Raw genomic sequence first — 25762 nt, 5'->3', positions numbered from 1 at the left:
TCTCTAAGACCTTGGATAAATCCTTTTCCCTTTCTGGTCCTCAGTTTCTCCATCCAGCCATGATAAGTTTGGATAGTCCTTTCCAGTTATGACATGCTATGACTCTGTGAAGCATATCGTGATTTCCAGAGTTCACATCCAGAAAGTCTGGTAGAATCCAAATATGTGCGGACATATTGTGCTGCCAAATTCACACTGCAGTTTGTCCAAATCCTCTCCTGTCTTCACTGATCCAGACCACACTTAATTTCTTAAATCTTTGAGTGCAAAGACACAGACACAGGTCGCTAAAAGCAACATTCGAAGCACCTAAGGTATTTCTAGCTAGCATCAATCACATGGCTCAAGTCTCACCATGCTTGACATATTCAGAAAGGTAAGAGCACATACTCTCTACTCAGGAGCAAAGGTCAAATATACCCTTCTCCTTATAAATGTCAATACATTTGTGCTGCCTCCAGGCCTCTTAGTCCTATGCTTTCACAGATATTAAATTCATTCCAAAATTTAAAGTTAGAATGATAATACTCTCAATATTTAGGCCATAAGAAACAGAATGCTTTTCAGAATTTCTGGCCCCCATGGAATATGTTAAGGCACCTCAAATTTAATTGGCTTGAAATTCTAAACCAAGAGGATGAGCATTATGTTTGAGGTCACATTTTTCTTAAATCACATAAGCCCTGTAACAGATTTGACATATGAAATTCATCTTCCTCAAATGGTTAAAGGACTAGATGTTTTCTTCCACCTCTGAAGAGCTGAGGTAAAATTCTGAATGCAAGACTACTACTAGAGCAAGGCGTATGATCTGGATTGAATTTCAGAATGTATGGATCTTGGATGAAGTATCTGACTGGACTTTTTCAGTGTTCTGCCACATAGGCTGGTGTTCTATAATCTTCCACAGCCCAGGACCTACATCTGCTCCAAGCCACATCTCTGTCTGGTGCACACATTCATTCATCTATTTACTTTTTAAAAAATATTTTCTTTATTCATGGCAGACACACACACACACACACACACACACACACACAGAGGCAAAGACACAGGCAGAGGGAGAAGCAGGCTCCATGCAGGGACCCCAATGTGGGATTCAATCCCAGGGCCCCAGGATCATGCCCTGGGCCAAAGGCAGGCACTAAACCGCTGAGCCACCCAGGGATCCCCTTCACTCATCTATTTAGTCAGCCAATATTATTATTAGTATGAGTGTATAACATCATATTATGACTGCCTACCATGTGCTAGGTATGGTGCTCAGGTGTTGAAAATGCAGAAATAATAAGATACAGTACTTGCATTGAAGGAGCACACAGGCTAGTGGTAAAAAGAGGCACAGAAATATGCCTCTATATTAAGAGAGAAAATCAATCATAAGCATATACAGTTAAGACTCTGATCTGGGTTTGAACCAGAGCTCAGCTATTTTTAGCTGTCTGACCTTGGGCAAGTTACATGTCTTCTCTTAGTCTTAAATTCTACCATACATTTTCAAAAAGGACAATGTCAGGATTTACTTCAGAGGGTTGTAGTCAGGATTAGAGGTTGACATATAATAAATGCTTAATAGAGGTTACAGACAAGATGGTGCTGCTGGTGCAAGTCTCTCCACTCATCAAGCTCAACCATGACCCTGTCCTATTCCTCAGTGTGGCCTATGGAGTCAAGCGCTACAGTTACCTGAGACCTCAGGCAAAAGATGAAAGGAGGAGAGCAGCTGAGGAGAAAAAGAAGCAGGATGAGCAGAAATGGATTGAGAGAGAATTGTCAGAAGCCCAGGATGACAGCTTACTAAAGTGAGACAGTCTTTCTCTGGAATGGTGTGGATGAATAAAGCTTTCTGTGTTATGTAATGAAAAAAATGCTTAATAAATGGCAGCTATTGCTATTCTTATTGACAGTAATAGTGGTAACAATAATAACAACATGGATTTTTCCTGTAGGTGTAACTGATGGAAGCCTCTATCCTCATTTGGATGGTGCCCTGAGAAATAAGTTTTCTGATAAAGATAGGAAGGTAAAGGTAATTCCAGAGGATTAGAGATATATGAAAAGACACAGAGATACATGGAAAATCTTAGCATACTGTGTGAGAGTTAATAATTAAGCTGTAGAAGACCTGAAAGGAATAGAAAAATCTGAATCTAGAAAAGTTGCCTCACAAATGTGGGGTAATTTGCTTTCTATTATTTAGCAATAAGAAGATCAAGTGGGGGATCCCTGGGTGGCGCAGCGGTTTGGCGCCTGCCTTTGGCCCAGGGCACGATCCTGGAGACCCGGGATCGAATCCCACGTCGAGCTCCCAGTGCATGGAGCCTGCTTCTCCCTCTGCCTGTGTCTCTGCCTCTCTCTCTCTCTCTGTGTGTGACTATCATAAATAAATAAAAATTTATAAAAAAAAGAAGATCAAGTAGATGTGAAATTCAAATGTTAATCAAAACTTCAGAGAGGTGCACCTGGGTGGCTCAGTCAGTTTAACATCTGACTCTTAATTTCGGCTCAGGTAATGATCTCAGGGTCAAGGGATTGAGATGGCATTGGGCTTTGTGCTCAACAGGAAGTCTGCTTGAGATGCTTTCTCTCCTCTTTCTGCCCCTACCTCTCTCTCTCCCCCTCTAAGGTAAATAAATACATCTTAAAAAAAAAAAACTTCAGATAAAATAAGATTTCTTCCAGCCAAGATGGAGTAACAAGAACCAGATTTACATGCTTTCATGAAACAACCAAAACAAAACAAAAAAGCAGGCAAATATATTTTTAAATGATATTCAAAAATAATGGAAACATCAGACAATGAAGGACAGTGAAAGATATGGAAAACAAACAGGATGATCTCTATAGTAACCCAAGCTGACTGGAAAATTTTCCAGAATTCCAGAGAAGAAAGAGCTATATATAGAGAAAATCCTAAAGATCTGCAGAGGTCCCCTCTCAAGTATTTAGCAACATATTGATCAGTGCATGTCTGTGAAGAAAATATCAAAGGCTAAGGAGGCAGCTCAGGCTGCCATAACAAATTACCATGGACTAGGTGGCTTAAACAACAGAAATTTATTTATCACAGAACTGGAGGCTAGAATTCCCAGATGAAGGTCTGACAGGGTTGGTTTTTGGTGAGGGTTCACTTTCTGGCTTGCAAAAGGAAAAAAAGTCAGCAGGGCATGAGTTATATGTGTGAAACCATCAAGTATGTGAACATATACATAAGGGAGGTCCCACAAGAGGAGTGAAAACAGGGCAAAAGTGTATTTGAAGAAATAATGGCTGAGAACTTCCTAAATTTGATGGAAAACATTCGTCTACACATTTACAAATTCAATGAACTCCAAATACAAATTTTAAAAGATATAGTCAACTTTTTGAAAGATGAAGAATCTTGAAAGCAGAGACAAGTGACCCAATCACATAAGTGATCTGTAACAAAATTAAACAATACTTCTGGGGATCCCTGGGTGGCGCAGCGGTTTGGCGCCTGCCTTTGGCCCAGGGCGCGATCCTGGAGACCCGGGATCGAATCCCACGTCGAGCTCCCAGTGCATGGAGCCTGCTTCTCCCTCTGCCTGTGTCTCTGCCTCTCTCTCTCTCTCTCTCTCTCTCTCTCTCTCACTGTGTGTGTGTGTGTGTGACTATCATAAATAAATTTTAAAAAAATTAAAAAGAAAATAAATAAACAATACTTCTCATCAGAAACCATGGAGGCCAGAAATATGTGAGAGGATACATTCAAAGTGCTGAAAGAAATGATCATCAACCAGGAATTCTATATCTTGCAAAACTGTCCTTCACTAAATAATTTGAATCCACACAAAAAAAGAGAACTAGAGAAAGATTCTACATAATTATAAAAATAGTAAATGTGTATTTTTATTTTAATAATTTTTATCCTAGTTGATTTAGAAGACTACATAAATCAGTAAATCAAATGTATGTTGATGGGCATATATTGTATAAAGATGAAATGTGAATGACGAGAATAATATAAAGGGGAGGATAGACCTATTTTGGAGAAAAACTTTTGTGTACTCTTTAAGTGAAGTTGCTATTAAATACAATTAGATTGGTTTTTTAAAAGACTTTATTTATTCATGAGAGACACACAGAGAGAGAGAGAGAGGCAGAGACATAGGCAGAGGGAGAAGCAGGCTCCATGCAGGGAGCCTGATGTGGGACTCAATCCCAGGACTCCAGGATCACACCCTGGACTGAAGGCAGGCGCTAAACTACTGAGCCACCCAGGCATCCCTAATTAGATTGTTTAAGATGTTAATTGTAGCAGTGCGTCGCTGGCTCAATTGGTAGAACATCTGGCTCTTGACCTCTTCGAGCCCATATTGAGTGTAGAGATCACTTAAGTAAATAAAAATTTTAAAAAGATGTTAATTGCAATCTCAGTGCAATTGCTAAAAACAATCTTCAAAAATACATTAAGAGAAACAAGAATGTAATTTTAAAACGATATATTAGAAAATTTCTAAGGAAAAAGAATGAATTAATGAAAGAATAAAGTCATAAATTGTTTAGAAAACAAGTACCAACATAGCAGTAATTCACACATTGTAAATATGTGCAATTTATTATATTTTCATAATACATCAGTAAAACAGTAAAAAGAAAAAGGAAGATAAAGGAAAGCATTATACAATATATAGTATTGTATGATGCTGAGTGAATGTAGGAGAATTAAAAAAACACCAATTTTCTGGTTAAAATAACTATAAAGATGTGTATATCAATTGAGAGACAATGCATGAAATGTAAAGTGGATCTGTGAAAGGGAATGGATAAGTAAAATTTTCCTCTTTTCTCAAGATTTTATATAATGTTGATGTTATAGTGCCATTTATAATAAGGAAGATTAAATGTTTTTTTAAAATAGATTAAATAACAAAGGCATTAAAAACTATAGTTGATGGCTTGGGGCATTCCATTGAAATCCTTCTACTGAAGTTTTTTTAAGAAAAGCTAATCTGTTTCTGGGGCAGCAAAATCCACTTGATATTCACAGGAATAGGAAAGATCTCTGTGTGTAGCATCTTTTTAGGATAGGGAAAAGAAGCATTAAAACCCAGGTTTTCAAAAAGGTTGTCTGAAAATAATCTTGCACTCAGGCTTAATGGAGAAGGACCAGAACTGCTAACCACTTCTAGCCGAGAAAGGAGCATTTTGGGACTTGTGGCAATGGTAACCTGGCTACTGAACACAGACTCTGAGCACTCTGGGTCTGGAATGGATAGAAAACCTTGGAGGTTTTTGAGCAAACACACACTCCAAGCCCATACCTGTCTGATAAAGTTTGGCTGCTGGTGGTAATATCAAAAAATCTCTTTCTTTTCTGGCTTGTTCCACCGTAAAATATGAAGAGTATCTCACAGGGATACCTGTGCCAAAATAGGAATGAATGTTCAAAGAGACCCTGTATTCGGCACTCCGTTCGCTAATCCATGCATCAGAGTTCAGTTCTCTCATCCCCAGGGCTGTTTGGAAAGGTTTTATCCTCTCCCCAAACAATTTCAGCAATGGTTGTTTTTTTTTCGATCACTAATTTAAAAACATACAGCTTCCCCCAAACCATGTGATTATTCTTCAATACAAAGGGGTGTGTTTTTTGCCTCTCAAGAGAGAAAACAATAATGATTTAGGATATATGTTTATGAAATAAGCAGTGGCAAGCCACATGTATTTAAAATGGGTCTTCAGAAGCAGAAGAGTGAAAAAATGCAGTTGGAAGTGAAAGCAAATATTCTAGAATCTTAGCTTGCTTTCTTAGCCTCGAGTGCTGGGCAATCAACAGCTGGATTTTCAAAACTCAGATCCACAGGACTCGGAGGCAGAAAGGACTGAAGATATCATCTATCCAAATGATTTTTGAACTTTTAGAGCCATATAAATGCTTGTTAACATGAAAGATTTCTTGGAACCTCACTACTATCTAAAACAAAGGAAAGTGATTCCTTTTTGTAACAGAGGTAGGAAGCTTCAGAGTCCTTCTTCTGATCCTTGCTTCACAGCCTCTGCCCATTGACTCCTAAAAGGGCTCTGCAAGGTAGTTTCTTTATTTGTGGAAAATGAGCCCCACGGGGAGAAAGAGCTTTACCCAACATCTCTAGGTTAGTCAGTGGCAGAGTTGTGGCTAGAACCATGGTCTGTAAGCCCACAGTGTTGTGCTATACCATATTTCTGAAAAACCTACAAACTTTGAAGAAAGCAACCATAAATTTATTTTCACTCATGCCAAGTTTACTTGAGTGGGGAGGTGGGTTCTGTGCGACTGGTCTCATTTCTAAATTGTAGGGTTTTATCTCACTTCCCTTGCTCATCTTTTTTTTTTAATTTTTTTATTTATGATAGTCACAGAGAGAGAAGAGAGAGAGAGAGAGAGAGGCAGAGACACAGGCAGAGGGAGAAGCAGGCTCCATGCACCGGGAGCCCGACGTGGGATTCGATCCCGGGTCTCCAGGATCACGCCCTGGGCCAAAGGCAGGCGCCAAACCGCTGCGCCACACAGGGATCCCCCCCTTGCTCATCTTTTACTTCGGTTTCTTAACTTGCATGAGTGGAAGCCAGGGATTGGAACAGTGACATGATTTCAGGGAACTGTACATCCTAGTTTCAAAGCTTTCCAGAGCAGCAAAAGATTTATCATTGTGAAGTTGGCACTTAATTTGATGATAAAAGGTCTACCAGGATGGCGCCTGGTACTTAGTAAATGTTAAATAAATGTTAATGCCCTTTCTTTCTCCTCTTCACTTGACAAATGATAGATTGGAAGCCATGCTCCCAAGTGCCAGGATAAGGAAAACACTGGCAAAAGAATACGATTCTGATAGTGTAGCTGAACACCTTAACTGGGTTCCTCAGGAACAGGGGAGATCTTGAACATTTTATTTAAAGACATACAAGGAAAGGTCCTCATGTTTTTCTCTTCCTATCTGGTGTCTAAGCAGCCATCTCTTCCGGCAAATACTCTGTGATATGTACTCCAGATCAGAAAACAAAAGATATGAGTTAGTCCTGCTTAAGTGCATCGTTGTGCTAATGAAATTAATCAGTCGCAATGACAGCCTTAGAGCAGCAGGGAAGCTTATAAAATGGTAGCAGTTAAGAAGTGGCTGCTGGAGAGAGAAGCAGAATGCAATCAAGGATGAAATAAAGCAAAACAAGATTGGGTTTAAAAAAAACTCTCAGCAATCAAGTATCAATAGGGCCTCGGAATAAAGGGAGAAGAGGGTTATTATTTGAAGTCTAATGAAGAAAAGGCTTGCAGAGATTGTGATCCCTTTCCTGTTTTATTGTTTCTTTTTCACAATAGTTCCAATTTCAATAAATCTAACAGAGAGAAAACATTCTCAGTAATTGTACAAATATGTACAAAAATATACAAATATGTGGACTTAGTATAATTTTGTAAACCAGTATGTAGGAAAAAGGGGACTGAAGTGCAGGACCCCGGGTTCAGCTCTGCCAGTTGTCTGTCTTCCAATAAGCAAGTCCCTTACCTATTTTAAGTCTGAGATTCTCCATCTAGAAGATGATAGGGTAAACCCGATACTCTAAGGTAGATCCTTCTAGTTCTAACATTTCAAAATCCTGTGGCTCTTGGGAGAAGTTCTATTACAAAAATAATTTGGAGTGTGTCATAGATACTCATTGTAAGGTGGACTACTGGAGTCCTAAGTACTAAAGCTCAATTTTCTTGATGATGTTATGGAATCTTCATACATCTGAGATAAAAAGATGTTGTGAAGCAAATGGATAAATAGCTTTCTAAATGGGTTTGCTTTGAATACTATTTATATTTTTTTTTCATCACTAGACCTCAGCCACTATCTCTAGAGATAGTACTTCCAACATTTTCCAAATCCATAGCTAATAGACCTCACTGCAAGGAAGCGTTGTGTGATGATTATCATAAATTTTCTCTTCTGCAATTTTTTTCATTCTCGTTTCCTCAACTACAACCTCTCCCTGCCACGTACCAATAGAAGGATGGTTGGTTTTTCTTTTTTAAGCTGGTGTTTAGTAGCCTAAGGGAAAATATTAGAAAATCTAGACAATTTCTTTTAAGGTTAAACAGGTAGAAAAAGGTCATAGCAAGTAATAGAACTTTCTCTGAGCCCTGTGAACCTGGAAAATCGCTGTTTGGATTCACTCACTATAAATCCAAGTAAAGAAATGTGGTCCCTGGAGTGAGAAAGAGGTTCTTACATCCATAGGCATGCCTAAGTGATCAAGTGTATGGTCCCAGGTCAAGTTAGGGTCCCTAAAGGTGATTACCTCCTATGGTGCTGCAGTGGATATTTGGAAGTTGGGTTTAGAGAAAATTTACGTGAGAACTCTTTAATAAATTTCATTTGAGGGCAACCCTGGTGGTGCAGCAGTCTGGCGCTGCCTGCAGCCCGGGGTGTGATCCTGGAGACCCGGGATCGAGTCCCACGTCGGGCTCCCTGCATGGAGCCTGCTTCTCCCTCTGCCTGTGTCTCTGCCTCTCTCTCTCTGTGTGTGTCTCTATGAATAAATAAATAAATAAAATCTTTTAAAAATTTTCATTTGAGGAAGCTCAGAATTGGAAACTTCTCCATTATTTACCAGAAAAATCAAAGAAATGAAATGGTGCTTCTAGCACCATATGAACTACTTCTTAAAGTGGTTGTGGGGAAAAAAAGTGGTCGTGGAAGCTTGTGTAGCTTGGAGCTTGTGTATCTTTAGCGGCAGAACCAGCATGACTTACAGTGAATGCAGTGTGAGCAATGAGGAAAAGAGAGATATCAAGGATGACACTTAGGTTTCAGATTTAAGCAAATGGTATCATTTCCTGATGGCGAAATCTATCATGAGATAAGGAATTCTAAGGGAGAATAAGGGAATGATGTGGTAAGATCTGAGGCCTGGGAATGAGAAGAAAATTAAATCAATAGTTAAGCACATTAAAACTAGAAAATGATAAAATGAAAAATTGGAGACATTAAGGGAGAGAATTAATAAAATGACTCCACAGAAGGAGAGGAAACAGATCAAATTAACTTGTTTTTTGGCCTTGGTCTTGATCTTTTTCACAAAACCTGAAGAGTTTACAATGTGAGTCGTGTCTGCCCAAGTTAGTAGTTGTAAGGGCTGCACAAACACTTAATCATATTAAATATTCCTGGAGGAGTTTCCCCTTTTGCAAATAGGATACAGTAATGTAGACCTGATCCTATTTTATCAAGGAAGCATCCTGATGAAATCACTGTATCCTGCTAATCAGAATCTTCTACTAGTGCCTACTTCCTGAGGATTGAGGTGGAACTCTTTAGCCTGTCAGCAGGATCTTCACCATCAAAACCCAACCTACCTCACCTCCTCCTGCCATTCCTTTCTTCTGTCTATATTCTAGCTCCATGGAATTTTCCTCAATTCATTAAAATGATGTTTTTTTATGACTAAATGACTTTGCATATACTATTTCCTATCCCCGAAATGTTCTTTATTTTTTTTTGTTGTTGCTATAAATAAAGTCCTTGATTTCCTTTTAGATTAAAAAAAATGTCATCTCTTCCAGGAAGGTCTACAAGACTTCCCATTCAGATAAGATTTGGTTGTTTGGACCACTAGAATCCCACTGCCTTCTGCAAATCATTCTATTAGAGCACTGGTCACAAAATTGTAATTTGGAATTTTCTCTTATGTGTCAGTTTCTCTTATATACTGTGACCTCATCAAGGGACCAAATAATCATCTTTTTAAGAAAGATTTTATTTAATTATTTATGAGAGAAAGAGAGAGAGTGCACACACAAGCAGGAGGAAGGGTAGAGGGAGTGGGAGAAGCAGACTCCCTGCTGAGCAGGAAGCCCGATATAGGGCTTGATCCCAGGACCCCGGGATCATGACCTGAACCGAAGGCAGCCACCCAACCTACTGAGTCACCCCAGGTGCCCTCCAAATAATCATCTTTATAACTATATTACCTAGAGAATAAAACCTAATCTTTGTTAAATTTTCAATTCTTATCTTCTTCTTGTAAGTCATAAATTTTGTGAGAAGAAAGGTTACTTCCTATCTATTCATTGTTGTATTTCTAGTGCCCAGCACAGAAATTATGAGCTAATGGTATGGTAGTTTCAGAGTTTAGGAGATGATATTGGGCACACATAATTAACAGTATTTAGAGGTGAGAAATAAATGAAGGAGGAGAGATCAAGGCATGACATGGGCTCTTGAATACATGGTGGTTTGATTTGCTGAGATTGTATTCACTGGAAGAAGATTGAGGGTGACAGGACAAAGACATGTGTTTTCTTCATTTAACACATTAATTATTTTAGTAGGCATCAGATACCATTTTAAGTGCTTTAGAAATATTAATTCATTTAATCACCATGACAATCCTCTGTGGTAGGTGCTTGTATAATCTCTTTTAAACAGAATTGAAGCAGATAAGTCCAGAAATACTCCCGAGGCCATCCAGATGTATGAAGAAATGTATGAAGCAATGTAGATAAGCTTCAAATTCAGTGAATTCATCTGTAGAATCCATGCTCTTAATCACTTTACATGCTACTGAATTCAGTTTTGGATTTAAATTCTGGATTAGTTCAGTTTTAGACACATTGTATCTGAGATACCCACAAGGAAATCCACTAGCTGTTACATAATCATATGTTTTATCATAATAATTCTTGATAGGGAAGGCTTGTGGTTCAGTGTCTGTATGAAGTGGGACTTAAAGAATTATTGTTTAATAGCCAAAACTAATTTACTCATTTTTTAAAAAGATTTTAGAGTACATTCCAGTATAAATCTATAGCAATCCTTATTTATATCCTCTTTGCTCTCTAATTAACTAACCTTACACCATGAAGCCCCTAAGACTCTACTCTCTGACAGTCCCCTGTGGGGATAACAGTTTTCCCTTCCCCAACTTTGTCAGCTTTCTTCCTTCTTTCTCTTCTCTGCCCCTCAAAATTTTCTTAAGTATATAAACAGCCTTTTCTTCACCAAGAAATAATTATTTCTTTCTAGGATGCTGAGAGAAATGGAGAAATTAGATGACAATTATAAGATTCTCTTTGAAGATCTGGTGACTAAGTCTGTAAACACTCCCAATGTGAAAATTTTTTCCTTATGTCACATAAAGATCTGGGAGAAAGAATTCTGCATTATTCACTATAAGAACTATTTGTATATATGTGAATGTGATCAGTGAGAGAGTTTGTGCGTGCGGAAGAAAAGTGAGCCAAGGATGAATCTCTGACAAATTAGTTTAATCAGCCAGTAAACACTCTAAAAAGTAGACCATAAAGAAGCAGTCTGAGAATTTAAAGTAGGAGAACCAAAAGACTTGGTATTTTAGAAATCAAGGAAGTAGAATTTCAAAAAGGAGTAAAGTGGTCAACAGCCTTGAATTACAGAAAGATCTAGTAAAATAAGGTCTCAAAAATGTCTTTGAATTTTACAATATAAATTTCACTGGAGATCTTGCATTATATACAGTATGTTCAGTGGAGTGGTGAGCTCCAAATTATAGTGGGCTGATAAATATCTAGAAAATGTAGAGGTCAAAAGAGTAGGTAGTGTTATTTGGATAAAGAAATGATCATTGGGAAAAAAAAAAAAAAGAAATGATCATTGGGGATCCCTGGGTGGCTCAGTGGTTTAGAAATGATCATTATTAAAATCTTTCTTACCTCTTAAAAAATTCAAATGCATGATCCATTTTATTTATCTCTAAACTTTTATTATTATTTTCAAATATTTTATTCATTTATTTGAGAGAGACAAAGAGAGCACAAATGAGGGGGAAGGGCAGAGGGAGAGGGGGAAGGGTAGAGGGAGAGGGAGAAGACTCCCCACTGAGCAGGGAGCCTGACACAGAGCTAGATCCTAGGAACCTGGGATCATGACCTGAGCCAAAGGAAGATGCTTAACTGACTGGCCCACTCAGGCACCCCAAACTTTTATTGTTTTTATTATTGAGCTCTCGTAATCAAAATAAACAACTGAAGCAGTTTAAAATGTAAATACATATGCATAGGACATTTAAAATAATATTACCAGATATTTGAAACTATATAGAGCAAATTGGTAGTTCATTTTACCAGAAACTAGAAATGATACATTTACTGCAACTGAACAATAAATTTCAACTTGTACTTCCTGGCATTTAAGGCAAAACATTTTTTTTTCAGTTTTTTTTTGTTTTATTTTTAGTTTTTTTTTTAATTTATTTTTTATTGGTGTTTAATTTACTAACATACAGAATAACCCCCAGTGCCCGTCACCCATTCACTCCCACCCCCCGCCCTCCTCCCCTTCTACCACCCCTAGTTCGTTTCCCAGAGTTAGGAGTCTTTATGTTCTGTCTCCCTTTCTGATATTTCCCACACATTTCTTCTCCCTTCCCTTATATTCCCTTTCACTATTATTTATATTCCCCAAATGAATGAGAACATATAATGTTTGTCCTTCTCTGACTGACTTACTTCACTCAGCATAATACCCTCCAGTTCCATCCACGTTGAAGCAAATGGTGGGTATTTGTCATTTCTAATAGCTGAGTAATATTCCATTGTATACATAAACCACATCTTCTTTATCCATTCATCTTTCGTTGGACACCGAGGCTCCTTCCACAGTTTGGCTATCGTGGCCATTGCTGCTATAAACATCGGGGTGCAGGTGTCCCGGCGTTTCATTGCATTTGTATCTTTGGGGTAAATCCCCAACAGTGCAATTGCTGGGTCGTAGGGCAGGTCTATTTTTAACTGTTTGAGGAACCTCCACACAGTTTTCCAGAGTGGCTGCACCAGTTCACATTCCCACCAACAGTGTATGAGGGTTCCCTTTTCTCCGCATCCTCTCCAACATTTGTTGTTTCCTGCCTTCTTAATTTTCCCCATTCTCACTGGTGTGAGGTGGTATCTCATTGTGGTTTTGATTTGTATTTCCCTGATGGCAAGTGATGCAGAGCATTTTCTCATATGCATGTTGGCCATGTCTATATCTTCCTCTGTGAGATTTCTCTTCATGTCTTTTGCCCATTTCATGATTGGATTGTTTGTTTCTTTGGTGTTGAGTTTAATGAGTTCTTTATAGATCTTGGAAACTAGCCCTTTATCTGATATGTCATTTGCAAATATCTTCTCCCATTCTGTAGGTTGTCTTTTAGTTTTGTTGACTGTATCCTTTGTTGTGCAAAAGCTTCTTATCTTGATGAAGTCCCAATAGTTCATTTTTGCTTTTGTTTCTTTTGCCTTCTTGGATGTATCTTGCAAGAAGTTACTATGGCCGAGTTCAAAAAGGGTGTTGCCTGTGTTCTTCTCTAGGATTTTGATGGAATCTTGTCTCACATTTAGATCTTTCATCCATTTTGAGTTTATCTTTGTGTATGGTGAAAAAGAGTGGTCTAGTTTCATTCTTCTGCATGTGGATGTCCAATTTTCCCAACACCATTTATTGAAGAGACTGTCTTTCTTCCAATGGATAGTCTTTCCTCCTTTATCGAATATTAGTTGCCCATAAAGTTCAGGGTCCACTTCTGGATTCTCTATTCTGTTCCACTGATCTATGTGTCTGTTTTTGTGCCAGTACCACACTGTCTTGATGACCACAGCTTTGTAGTACAACCTGAAATCTGGCATTCTGATGCCCCCAGATATGGTTTTCTTTTTTAAAATTCCCCTGGCTATTCGGGGTCTTTTCTGATTCCACACAAATCTTAAAATAATTTGTTCTAACTCTCTGAAGAAAGTCCATGGTATTTTGATAGGGATTGCATTAAACGTGTATATTGCCCTGGGTAACATTGACATTTTCACAATATTAATTCTGCCAATCCATGAGCATGGAATATTTTTCCATCTCTTTGTGTCTTCCTCAATTTCTTTCAGAAGTGTTCTATAGTTTTGAGGGTATAGATCCTTTACATCTTTGGTTAGGTTTATTCCTAGGTATCTTATGCTTTTGGGTGCAATTGTAAATGGGATTGACTCCTTAATTTCTTTTTCTTCAGTCTCATTGTTAGTGTATAGAAATGCCACTGACTTCTGGGCATTGATTTTGTATCCTGCCATGCTACCGAATTGCTGTATGAGTTCTAGCAATCTTGGGGTGGAGACTTTTGGGTTTTCTATGTAGAGTATCATGTCATCGGCGAAGAGGGAGAGTTTGACTTCTTCTTTGCCAATTTGAATACCTTTAATGTCTTTTTGTTGTCTGATTGCTGAGGCTAGGACTTCCAGTACTATGTTGAACAGCAGTGGTGAGAGTGGACATCCCTGTCTTGTTCCTGATCTTAGGGGAAAGGCTCCCAGTGCTTCCCCATTGAGAATGATATTTGCTGTGGGCTTTTCATAGATGGCTTTTAAGATGTCGAGGAATGTTCCCTCTATCCCTACACTCTGAAGAGTTTTGATCAGGAATGGATGCTGTATTTTGTCAAATGCTTTCTCTGCATCTAATGAGAGGATCCTATGGTTCTTGGTTTTTCTCTTGCTGATATGATGAATCACATTGATTGTTTTACGGTGTTGAACCAGCTTTGTGTCCCAGGGATAAATCCTACTTGGTCATGGTGAATAATTTTCTTAATGTACTGTTGGATCCTATTGGCCAGTATCTTGTTGAGAATTTTTGCATCCATGTTCATCAGGGATATTGGTCTGTAATTCTCCTTTTTGGTGGGGTCTTTGTCTGGTTTTGGAATTAAGGTGATGCTGGCCTCATAGAACGAGTTTGGAAGTACTCCATCTCTTTCTATCTTTCCAAACAGCTTTAGGAGAATAGGTATGGTTTCTTCTTTAAACGTTTGATAGAATTCCCCTGGGAAGCCATCTGGCCCTGGACTCTTGTGTCTTGGGAGGTTTTTGATGACTGCTTCAATTTCCTCCCTGGTTATTGGCCTGTTCAGGTTTTCTATTTCTTCCTGTTCCAGTTTTGGTAGTTTGTGGCTTTCCAGGAATGCGTCCATTTCTTCTAGATTGCCTAATTTATTGGCATATAGCTGTTCATAATATGTTTTTAAAATCGTTTGTATTTCCTTGGTGTTGGTAGTGATCTCTCCTTTCTCATTCATGATTTTATTAATTTGAGTCTTCTCTCTCTTCTTTTTAATAAGGCTGGCTAATGGTTTATCTATCTTATTAATTCTTTCAAAGAACCAACTCCTGGTTCTGTTGATCTGTTCCACAGTTCTTCTGGTCTCGATTTCGTTGAGTTCTGCTCGAATCTTTATTAACTCCCTTCTTCTCTTGGGTGTAGGATCTATTTGCTGTTTTTTCTCTAGCTCCTTTATGTGTAAGGTTAGCTTTTGTATTTGAGTTCTTTCCAGTTTTTGAATGGATGCTTGTATTGCGATGTATTTCCCCCTTAGGACTGCTTTTGCTGCATCCCAAAGATTTTGAATGGTTGTATCTTCATTCTCATTAGTTTCCATGAATCTTTTTAATTCTTCCTTAATTTCCTGGTTGACCCTTTCATCTTTTAGCAGGATGGTCCTTAACCTCCACGTGTTTGAGGTCCTTCCAAACTTCTTGTTGTGATTTAGTTCTAATTTCAAGGCATTATAGTCTGAGAATATGCAGGGGACAATCCCAATCTTTTGGTATCGGTTCAGACCCGATTTGTGACCCAATATGTGGTCTATTCTGGAGAAAGTTCCATGTGCGCTTGAGAAGAATGTGTATTCAGTTGAGTTTGGATGTAAAGTTCTGTAGATATCTGTGAAATCCATCTGGTCCAGTGTATCATTTAAAGCTCTCGTTTCTTTGGAGATGTTGTGCTTAGAAGACCTATCGAGTATAGAAAGAGCTAGATTGAAGTCACCAAGTATAAGTGTATTATTATCTAAGTATTTCTTCACTTTGGTTAATAATTGATTTATATATTTGGCAGCTCCCACATTCGGGGCATATATATTGAGGATTGTTAAGTCCTCTTGTTGAATAGATCCTTTAAGTATGATATAGTGTCCCTCTTCATCTCTCACTACAGTCTTTGGGGTAAATTTTAGTTTATCTGATATAAGGATGGCTACCCCTGCTTTCTTTTGAGGACCATTCGAATGGTAAATGGTTCTCCAACCTTTTATTTTCAGGCTGTAGGTGTCCTTCTGTCTAAAATGAGTCTCTTGTAGACAGCAAATAGATGGGTCCTGCTTTTTTATCCAGTCTGAAACCCTGCGCCTTTTGATGGGGTCATTAAGCCCGTTCACATTCAGAGTTACTATTGAGAGATATGAGTTTAGTGTCATCATGATATCTATTCAGTCCTTGTTTTTGTGGACTGTTCCACTGAACTTCTTCTTAAAGGGGAATTTTAAGAGTCCCCCTTAAAATTTCTTGCAGAGCTGGTTTGGAGGTCACATATTCTTTTAGTTGCTGCCTGTCTTGGAAGCTCTTTATCTCTCCTTCTATTTTGAATGAGAGCCTTGCTGGATAAAGTATTCTTGGTTGCATGTTCTTCTCATTTAGGACCCTGAATATATCCTGCCAGCCCTTTCTGGCCTGCCAGGTCTCTGTGGAGAGGTCTGCTGTTACCCTAATACTCCTCCCCATAAAAGTCAGGGATTTCTTGTCTCTTGCTGCTTTAAGGATCTTCTCTTTATCTTTGGAATTTGCAAGCTTCACTATTAAATGTCGAGGTGTTGAACGGTTTTTATTGATTTTAGGGGGGGATCTCTCTATTTCCTGGATCTGAATGCCTGTTTCCCTTCCCAGATTAGGAAGGTTTTCAGCTAGAATTTGTTCAAATACATATTCTGGCCCTCTGTCCCTTTCGGCGCCCTCGGGAACACCAATTAAACGTAGGTTTTTCTTTCTCAGGCTGTCGTTTATTTCCCTTAATCCATCTTCATGGTCTTTTAATTGTTTGTCTCTTTTTTCCTCAGTTTCCCTCTTTGCTATCAACTTGTCTTCTAGGTCACTCACTCGTTCTTCCACCTCGTTAACCCTCGTCGTTAGGACTTCTAGTTTGGATTGCATCTCATTCAATTGATTTTTAATTTCTGCCTGATTAGCTCTAAATTCTGCAGTCATGAAGTCTCTTGAGTCCTTTATACTTTTTTCTAGAGCCACCAGTAGCTGTATAATAGTGCTTCTGAATTGGCTTTCTGACATTGAATTGTAATCCAGATTTTGTAACTCTGTGCGAGAGAGGACTGTTTCTGATTCTTGCTTTTGAGGTGAGGTTTTCCTTCTAGTCATTTTGCTCAGTGCAGAGTGGCCAAAAGCAAGTTGTATTGGGAAAAGTAGAAAAAGAGAGGAGAGAAAGAAGGAAAGAAAAGAGAAATAGAAAAAAAAGGGAAGAAAAAAAACGAAAAAAAAAAGAAGAAAAAGAGAAAGAAAAAGAAAGGAGGAAAAAAAGGGGGTGGGGGAAGGAAACAAATCAAAAAGCAAAAAAAAAAAAAAAAAAAAAAAAAAAAAAAAAGAACCACGGGGAGTATCTTCTGATTCTGTGTACTTTAAGTCCCTTGGCTTCTCCTGGAAGTTGTCCGTCTAGCTGGTGTTCTGGGGGAGGGGCCTGTTGTGCTGATTTTCAGGTGTTAGCAGTTGGGGGAGCTGCTGTGCCCCTGCCTGGTGCAGGGCTCAGGGGGGGTTGTTTACCCCGTGAGGCCGCAGGAGGAACAGCCCCAGTGGCGGGGCCAGCTCTGGAAACCTGGATTCAGCTCCGGCAGGAACTCCGTATGCAGGGCCTGGAGGCTCTGGGGCGGGGCCGCTGATCTGCTCAGCTGGGGCAGGAGCGTCCTCGCTGTCCTGGGCCCTCCCGGCCTCCGCCTGTCCCGGGGGAGGCCGGATCCTGGGCTGTGTCCCGGCGCCCTGTGCTCCGGAGCCTGCGCTGTTGGATTCGCGCTCCCGGGCCGCGCAACCCCCTCCGCGGAGCTGCCGCCCAAGCCCCTCCGAGCTGCTCCTGGAACCGCGCAGCGCCCTCTGCACGGAGCCTCTTCCTCTGCCCGAGCCCCTCCGAGCTGCTCCGGGTCCCGCCGCGCGCGCTGCAGCCCTTAGGGAGCTCGGCGCACTCTCCTGGGGCGCAGGTGTCTGTTAGTGTCCCGGGAGCCCGAGGGCATCCCCGCCCTCCTGGGTCCTGCTCCACCTCCCCGCGAGCCCCTTTCCGCCCGGGAAGGTCGGTGCAGCTCCTGCGTCTCCCGGACGGGGCTCTCCTGTCCTGGGGACACTCACCCCGGCCTCAGCCTGGCTCCTCGCGGGGCCCCTCCCCCTTGGAGGCCTTTGTTTCTTTACTTCTTTTTCCCCGTCTTCCTACCTTGATAGAAGCGCAAACTCTCCTCACTGTTGCATTCCAGCTGGTCTCTCTTTAATTCTCAGGCCGAATTCATAGATTTTCAGGATAATTTGAAGGTTTTCTAGGTAATTTGGTGGAGACAGGTGATTTGGAGACCCTACTCTTCCGCCATCTTGCTCCTCCCTCCCCCATCTTGCTCCTCCCTCCCCCATCTTGCTCCTCCCTCCCAAGGCAAAACATTAAACCCAATTGGTTATACAGCTTTTATTCTTTTAGAAACTACAGCTTCATCACAAAAGAACATTTGAGGCCTCTAAAATCTAGAATTCTGGAATTAATTTTCAAACTAACCTGAGCTTTCTTTATATTCTTACCCCCTTTTTTCTGGTTCCCCATGAAATATTTTATATGACTGGATAAATATTCTTTAAAAATCAGTATTTTTTTCAACCAATGAATAAATATTTCCAAGCATCCTAGAACTTTCCTTTTCCTTACATTTCTCTGCAGACCAAATAACCAGCCCAATGCTCTTAACACACTTATTTTTCTCATGGTGAATATCAATTGGAATGAAACTGTGTTTTATTTCCCCAATGACTTGGAGGGGAATTTTTTTTATTTTAAATAAGACCATAATTAAAAAGAGAATGGAAGTTACAAACTATATCTTAACCATATTTGATTAGAAAAATAAATGTCACTTAGGGAGGTGGGCGGGGGGTTGGGGTGACTGGGTGACGGGCACTGAAGGGGGCACTTGACGGGATGAGCACTGGGTGATATGCTATATGTCGGCAAATTGAACTCCAATAAAAAATAGATTAAAAAATGAAATAAAACAGTAATAGATTTTTAGTCATGATAAAGTAATTGTTATGGAACTTTTCCTTTTGCCATAGACAACTAGAAAAAAAAAACATGAAATAGTTGTTTCAGATATTGGATGGCAAGCAAGTCAAAATTGTAATATCTGACAGAAAGTTCTACAATTTGTCCTGGTTTTTGCATGGGGACATCTTCTGGGAAAAGAGGAGGATCCCAAGCAGAGTACAGTAGTCTCATTAGGTTGAGGAGAAAGACATCAGAGTTTAGGAACACTGAGGTGGCTGGAATTTGCAGGAAGAATACTAGGGAAGATGGAACTCTCAAGAGAAAGAGCTTCATCAGTTTTACCTAGGGGTCTTTTTAAGACTGTTGGTGAATACTAAATTGTGCATGCGTAGGAGACATTCCATGAGGCGTAGCAAAGAATTACTACTAGTGAGAAAACAATTACTGTAAAGCTGTAAACACACACCAGAATTTGCACAGGCTGGAAAATACTTGAGTCCAGCTAGAGTAAATAGAACTCCCTGAGCACTCCAGAAATGTAGTAGTGAACCCTGGAAGATCAATCTATTCTGATGGGGCTAAACTAGCCCAAGAGTAAAAGATATTCTAGATCTACATTAGCAAAGCCTAAAAACAAATCTCAAGATCTTGCTTCTGGCCATGATTGGCTCCTGCCAATTACCTTTTCACTACAAAAACCAGAAACTGGACAAAACATATAAAACTATTTTTAGACCTTGAACAACAGGATCATTGAAATGTGATTCCTGAGTGAAAGGAAACAAATGAGATAAATCCTACAGTCTTCCTGGCTTTCTATCTGTCAAAATATTCTGGATCACAGAGTAGAAAGGATGACAAAAATACAGCAGAGTGGGCTCATTGAGTTGAAAAGATAGAGTTGGAGTTCAGGGAGGCTGAGGCAATTGGGAGTTTTGGGGAAGAGTTCTGAAAAGTAGGTAGCTACATAGAAATAAAGGGCTTCAGAAAATTTCAGAGGGATTTCCTTTATTATTGGTTAAATACTAAAATCTGTATGGGCATACTAAAATTTTTTGAGACCAAGCTAATTACAATCATGAAGTTATGAGCTGCTCGGTCTCTGGAGGTCACATGTGAGGCATTTGAATTCTAACAAGCCAGAGTGGAGGATCTTCATTGATCGCTCACAGTATTCAGTAGAAAATACAGAAGGGTCACATCTTAATAGTGAAGTTAAACTATTCCTAGAGTAAAAGCTATTCTAGACCTTACCTTATAAGGCTTTCTAAAAAGCTTCAAAATGATCAAACTGAATGACAGTTATTTAATTGCATCAAGAAAAAAATTTAAAAGATACTAAAAAAAAAACATAAAATCACAATATCCAGCCTATAATAAAACATGATTAGACATGGCCTAGTTGTACTAGCAGGAAAATATGGCAAATAAACTATAAAAAAAAACTCAATAGAAAAAGACAGAAAAATGACTGAAATTGAGTTACAAGAAAGTAAAAACAGCTATTATAACTAAATTCATATATTTGAGAGCAAAGGTAAACTCAGTAAGGAGAAAAGTGAACAACATTTAAAAAAGAAACAAATAGGAGTCCCGCATCTAAAGTGGCAGAAGTTCTGTGGACCTGTTCCTCAGTAAACATACATACTGGTGGAGATTATATTCTTAAAGTGCCATTTAAAGTTTCTAGATGGACGCCTGGGTGGCTTAGCGGTTGAGCGTCTGCTTTGGACTCAGGGCATGATCCCGGAGTCCTGGGATCGAGTCCCACATCGGGATCCCTGCATAGAGCCTGCTTCTCTGCGTGTGTGTGTGTCTCTTATGAATAAATAAAATCTTTTTTTAAAGCTTCTGAAAAAAAAGTTTCTGGAAATAGCTGTAAGGGCATTCAGCAAATGAATAACATATATTCAGGAAAACAAATGAAAAAACAAATGAAACCTCAGTGAAAACAAAATGAGTCTGTGACATTTGAGCCAAGACTTAATCTTTCCCTCTTTCTCCCAGTTCAAGATGACAGTGGCTCCACTCTGACTGGGTGTGGTGAAAAGTGACAGGGATCCCTCTCTCTTCAGCTCCCTTTCAAAGGAAATGGGATCTTACTGGGAGGAGCAGGCCACCAGCATTTCTCATCTTGTTCAACTCCAACTCACAGCAGCTAGTTTTCTGTTGAGTGTGGCTGAGAGTTCATGGCCTCTACCCAGTCCTAACTCATAGAGTGGAAGCTCTACCCTAAGAATGGCATACCAAGAATACTAGGACCACAACTGCCCTCATTGCAGCCTACTTCTAGGGCAGAGGATCCACATCAGGAGAAGCAAGCCAAGGAGAACAGGGCCCTGTGAACAGAGCATGGGTGTCATTCCTCCTCCCAGCTCCACAGCAGTGGCTCAGAGTATAGCTAACAGGCCAACAGAGAAAATAAAATGGAATTATTTTTTTAAAGTTAAATAACACAAAAGAAGGTTGAGAAAGAGGAAAAACACAAAGAATGGATGAGACTAATATAAAAGAAGAAGCAAAATGGTAAAGTTAAACTCAACATATAGTAGAGTTACAATTGTCAAGATAAACAATCACATTAAATTTGAATGGCCTAAACACTCTAAATAGAAAGCAGAGATTTCCAGACTTTTGTAGAAAAGAAAGCCTTAACTTTGGACTGAATACAGTATATTCATTTGTAATGTAAGGACACATACCCTGAAAGCTAAAGAATGGAAAAATATATACCATGCAAACACTAAGTAAGATGAAGTGCCTGTAAAAATATCATATGGAGTCAACTTCAGAAAAGTTAAGATTACCAGGGATTCAGATGGATAGTTCATATAATAATAAGACCAATTAATTGAGAAAGTATCATAACCTCAAATGTATATTTGCATAATAGAAAAACTTCTAAATACATGAAGAAAGAGCCGACAGAACTGAAAAGATAAACAAGTATATAGTTATTGCTGATGGTAAGCTAAACTCTTTGTAATTGTTGAAGTAGTAGAAAGAATCAGTAAGGAAGTAAATGACCTGAACACTACCACCAAACCAACCTGTCCTAATTCTAACCAACAAGAAGAGCATACAGATTCTTTTCAAATGCACATAGATCACTGACCAAGATAAATGATGTGCTGGAACACAAAAAAATTCCAGATCAATTTTTAATTATTGAAACTCTACAGAGTGTGTTCCTTGACTACAGTGAAATTAAATTAGAAATTTAAAACAAAGACTCTGAAAAATCCCAAAGTATTTGGAAATTAGGCAACATAGCAAATGAAAGTTAGGTTAACTAACACATTAAAAAAGGAATTACAACATATTTTGACAGGAATATAAAAATGCAACATACCAAAATTGGTGTGAAGCAGCTAAAGTACTGCTTAGACAACTGAGTGTTGTATGCAACTGATGAATCACTAAACTCTACCTTCATAACTAATAATAATAGAGTATATGTTAATTAGTTGATTTTAAATAAAATAAAAAAATAAAGTACTGCTTGGACATAAAATAATAGCATTAAATGCTTATACAAAAAGAGTTCAAAGGTGTCAAGTCAGTGTCCTAAAACTCTACCTGTAGGAAGGTTGTAACAACTTAAACTCATAATAAGCAGGAGAAAATAAATAATTAAGATAATGTTCTGTATCAATGAAATTGGAAAAAAAAGAATAAATGATGCCAAAAGGTGACTATTTGGATATGTCAATAAAATTGAAAAGTATCTAGCCAAACTGATCATGAAAAAAGAAAGTATATATCAATTATCAGCATTAGAATCGAAAGAGTGAAGATCACTACAGATACTCAAACATGGAAAGAATAATAAGGGAATAAATACCAGGACAACTTTATGCCAACACAGTCAGCACTTTAGATTAAATGGAGAAATCTCTGGAAAGAAACAAACATACAAACCTCACTATTAATGAATAGATAACCTATATGTTTCTATCCATATTTATCACATAAATTTGAGTTGCATTTAAAAATCTCCCAAAATTCCAAATTTCAGTAGTTTCACTAGTGAATTTTACTGAACATTCAAGGAAGAAATTATGCCAAATTTAGACATAGTGTTCCAGAAACTAGGCAAGAGAACACTCATTTAATGAAACTAGCAATACTCTGACATCTATACCAGCCAAGACACTATAAGAAATGAAAAACTACAAACCGATATTCTCTATGAAAATAGATGTAAAAATCTTTAACAGAATTTTAGCAAACAAAATACAATGATATATAAAAAGGATAATACATCATGACCAAATGGGGTTTTTCTCAGTAATACAAATGTAAGTTACCATGTGAAAAATCAATATAATTTACATTACCAAAATAAAGAGGGAAAAAACTAAATATTTTTCACAATAGATGCAAAAAATGCACTTGATAAATTCTAACACTAACTCATGTTACAAGCTCCAAGCAGACAGTAACTAGGGAAGATCACCCTCAAAATAATAAAGGATATCTACAAACAACCCAGCAGCAAATATTATACTTAACGGCGAAAGGCTGAATGCTTTCACCTTACGATCAGGAACAGGGAACAGATGCTGTTTCTCTACTATTAACATTGTTCTTGAGGTCCTATTTAATCCTTTGAGTCAAGAAAATGAAGTAAAAGCATAGGAAACAGAATGAACTAAGTAAAAATATTTTCTTCATAGATGACGTGATAGTGGACATCCACCAAAAAAAAGTGAGTAGAACTGATAAATGAATTCAGAAATGTTCCATGATACAAGGTTAAACTATAATATACAATATACAAAATTAAATTCTTAAATGTAAGCAACAAATTATTTGAGGTTGAAAATTAGAAATAGCAAGAGGAGCATCATGAATAAGGAAATCTAGAAAACTTTGAGAAATTAAAGACTAAATAAATCCTATGTATGGCTTAGAAAATGCAATATTGTTAAGATATTAGTTCTCCCCAAATTGATCCATAAATTCCATGCAATCTAATTAAAATCCCAATAGACTTTTTTATAGCAATTAATAAGCTAATTCTAGTATTTATACAGAAATAAAATTTAGTTAGATCAGTTAAAGCAATTTTGAGAAGAACGATTATTGGAGGGGTTGGACTACTAGATTTTAAGAATTACCATAAAGCAACTGTAAACCAGGCAGTATATTATTGATATATGTATCAGCTTATAGATTGGTAGAGCAGATGCTGATTGCATTTGACAAATGCCCTGGGTAAGACTATTTGCACTAGGCAAGTCAAGTCAAAAAATAGATAAACATGGAAGTGGGGTCTTCCATGGAGCCACCAAAGAGATCAAATAATGACAATTCTCTGGAAATGGGGCTTTTGATGATTTCCAACTCAACCACCTCTGCCAACTCCCCAGTTACTACTAGGCTTTTGGTTTTTAAGGTCACACATTACAGCATATGTACCTAACATGTATATATATACAGAACGTTCCATCAAAAAACAATAAAATACACATTCATCGCAAGTGCACGTGGAACATCCTCCAGGATAGATCACGTGTTAGGGCCACAAAACAGGTCTCAATAAATTCAGGAAGACTGAAATCATATCATGCATCTTTTTTTATCACAATTGTATGAAACTAGAAATCATTTTTTAAAGTTATTGGATAATCATTTTTTACTACATTCACTAATAACTTACTCAGATAATAATTAGTAAATGATGACCTCATTGCAATTCCTTTTATTAAAGTGGTATAACCGTATTATAGAGAAGCTTTTCAATATAACCAAGTAAAATATATATGCTTTTACAATTGTCTTTAATATCAATGATAGTCTTTTTGGAAACCACTTACTCCTTTCCCTTCTACTACACCATACTACCATATTTGCCCATCTATCCCTTGAATCATTCTTCCATTTCCTTCTAGAGCTCCTCTTTCTCCTTCTAAAGCTTTAGTTATTTCCCAGGTCTCTGTTCTCAACTACATTGTCATCATTGATCTTATTCACTTCCATGCTTCACTCATATCTGTAAGTTGTGAATCCCAGATCTATATATTGAGCCACAGTCTTTCTTTTTGGATGCACATCCAGAGTATTCAGCTATTCACTAAACTTTTCTTCCTAACTTTTCCATAAGAATGTAAAATGTAACATGCCTAGAACTGATCATTCATTTCCTTCATCTCAAGCCCTGGACGTGATCTGACGGATCAAGAGATCCATCCTATCAAAACACTCAATAGAATGTCTCCAAGCAAACACATGCTAATTGATCAGAAACAATAATGAGAAACAAACCTTTTCCAGAGACCATATCCAATTGATCATCTCATAACCTAAGGCTGAAATAATGGTTAGTACTACTATTTGAGAAAGACCAAGAAAATGGGTTGGAGTCTTTGGTGGCAGAATGAAGAATGAATCTATCTATCCATCCATCTATCCAGGTTTATTATGAGGAATTGGCTCAAGGAATTATGGAGGCTGAGAAGTCTCATGATCTGCTGTCTGTAAGCTGAGATCCAGGACAGCTGGTGGTATAATACAATCCAAGTCCAAAGGTCTAAGAACCAGGGAAGCAAGCCTATGATGTAAGTCCCAGCCCAAGAACAGGAGAAGACTGATGTCTCAGCTCTCACAGTCAGGCTGGGAAAAGTGAATTCTCCTTTCCTCCACATTTGTCTTCTATTTAGGCCCTCAGTGATAATGCCCACTCACATTGGGGAGAGCAATCCCCT

The 25762-nt window shown here is 38.4% G+C and overlaps 1 protein-coding gene across 1 annotated transcript; it reads left to right on the top strand.

Moving 5' to 3' along the window:
- Positions 1-1590: 1590 nt before the first annotated feature.
- On the top strand, positions 1591-1806 carry ATP5ME (ATP synthase membrane subunit e). The gene has a single exon (XM_038586620.1). The coding sequence runs from the start codon at positions 1591-1593 to the stop codon at positions 1804-1806; it is 216 nt and encodes a 71-aa protein (XP_038442548.1).
- The last annotated feature ends 23956 nt before the right edge of the window (positions 1807-25762 follow it).

Source organism: Canis lupus, chromosome X, assembly GCF_011100685.1.
Source record: "Canis lupus familiaris isolate Mischka breed German Shepherd chromosome X, alternate assembly UU_Cfam_GSD_1.0, whole genome shotgun sequence".
NCBI classification, from domain to species: domain Eukaryota; kingdom Metazoa; phylum Chordata; class Mammalia; order Carnivora; family Canidae; genus Canis; species Canis lupus.
The sequence above is the reverse complement of the archived record's forward strand: the minus strand, read 5'-3'. Positions and strand labels throughout refer to the sequence as shown.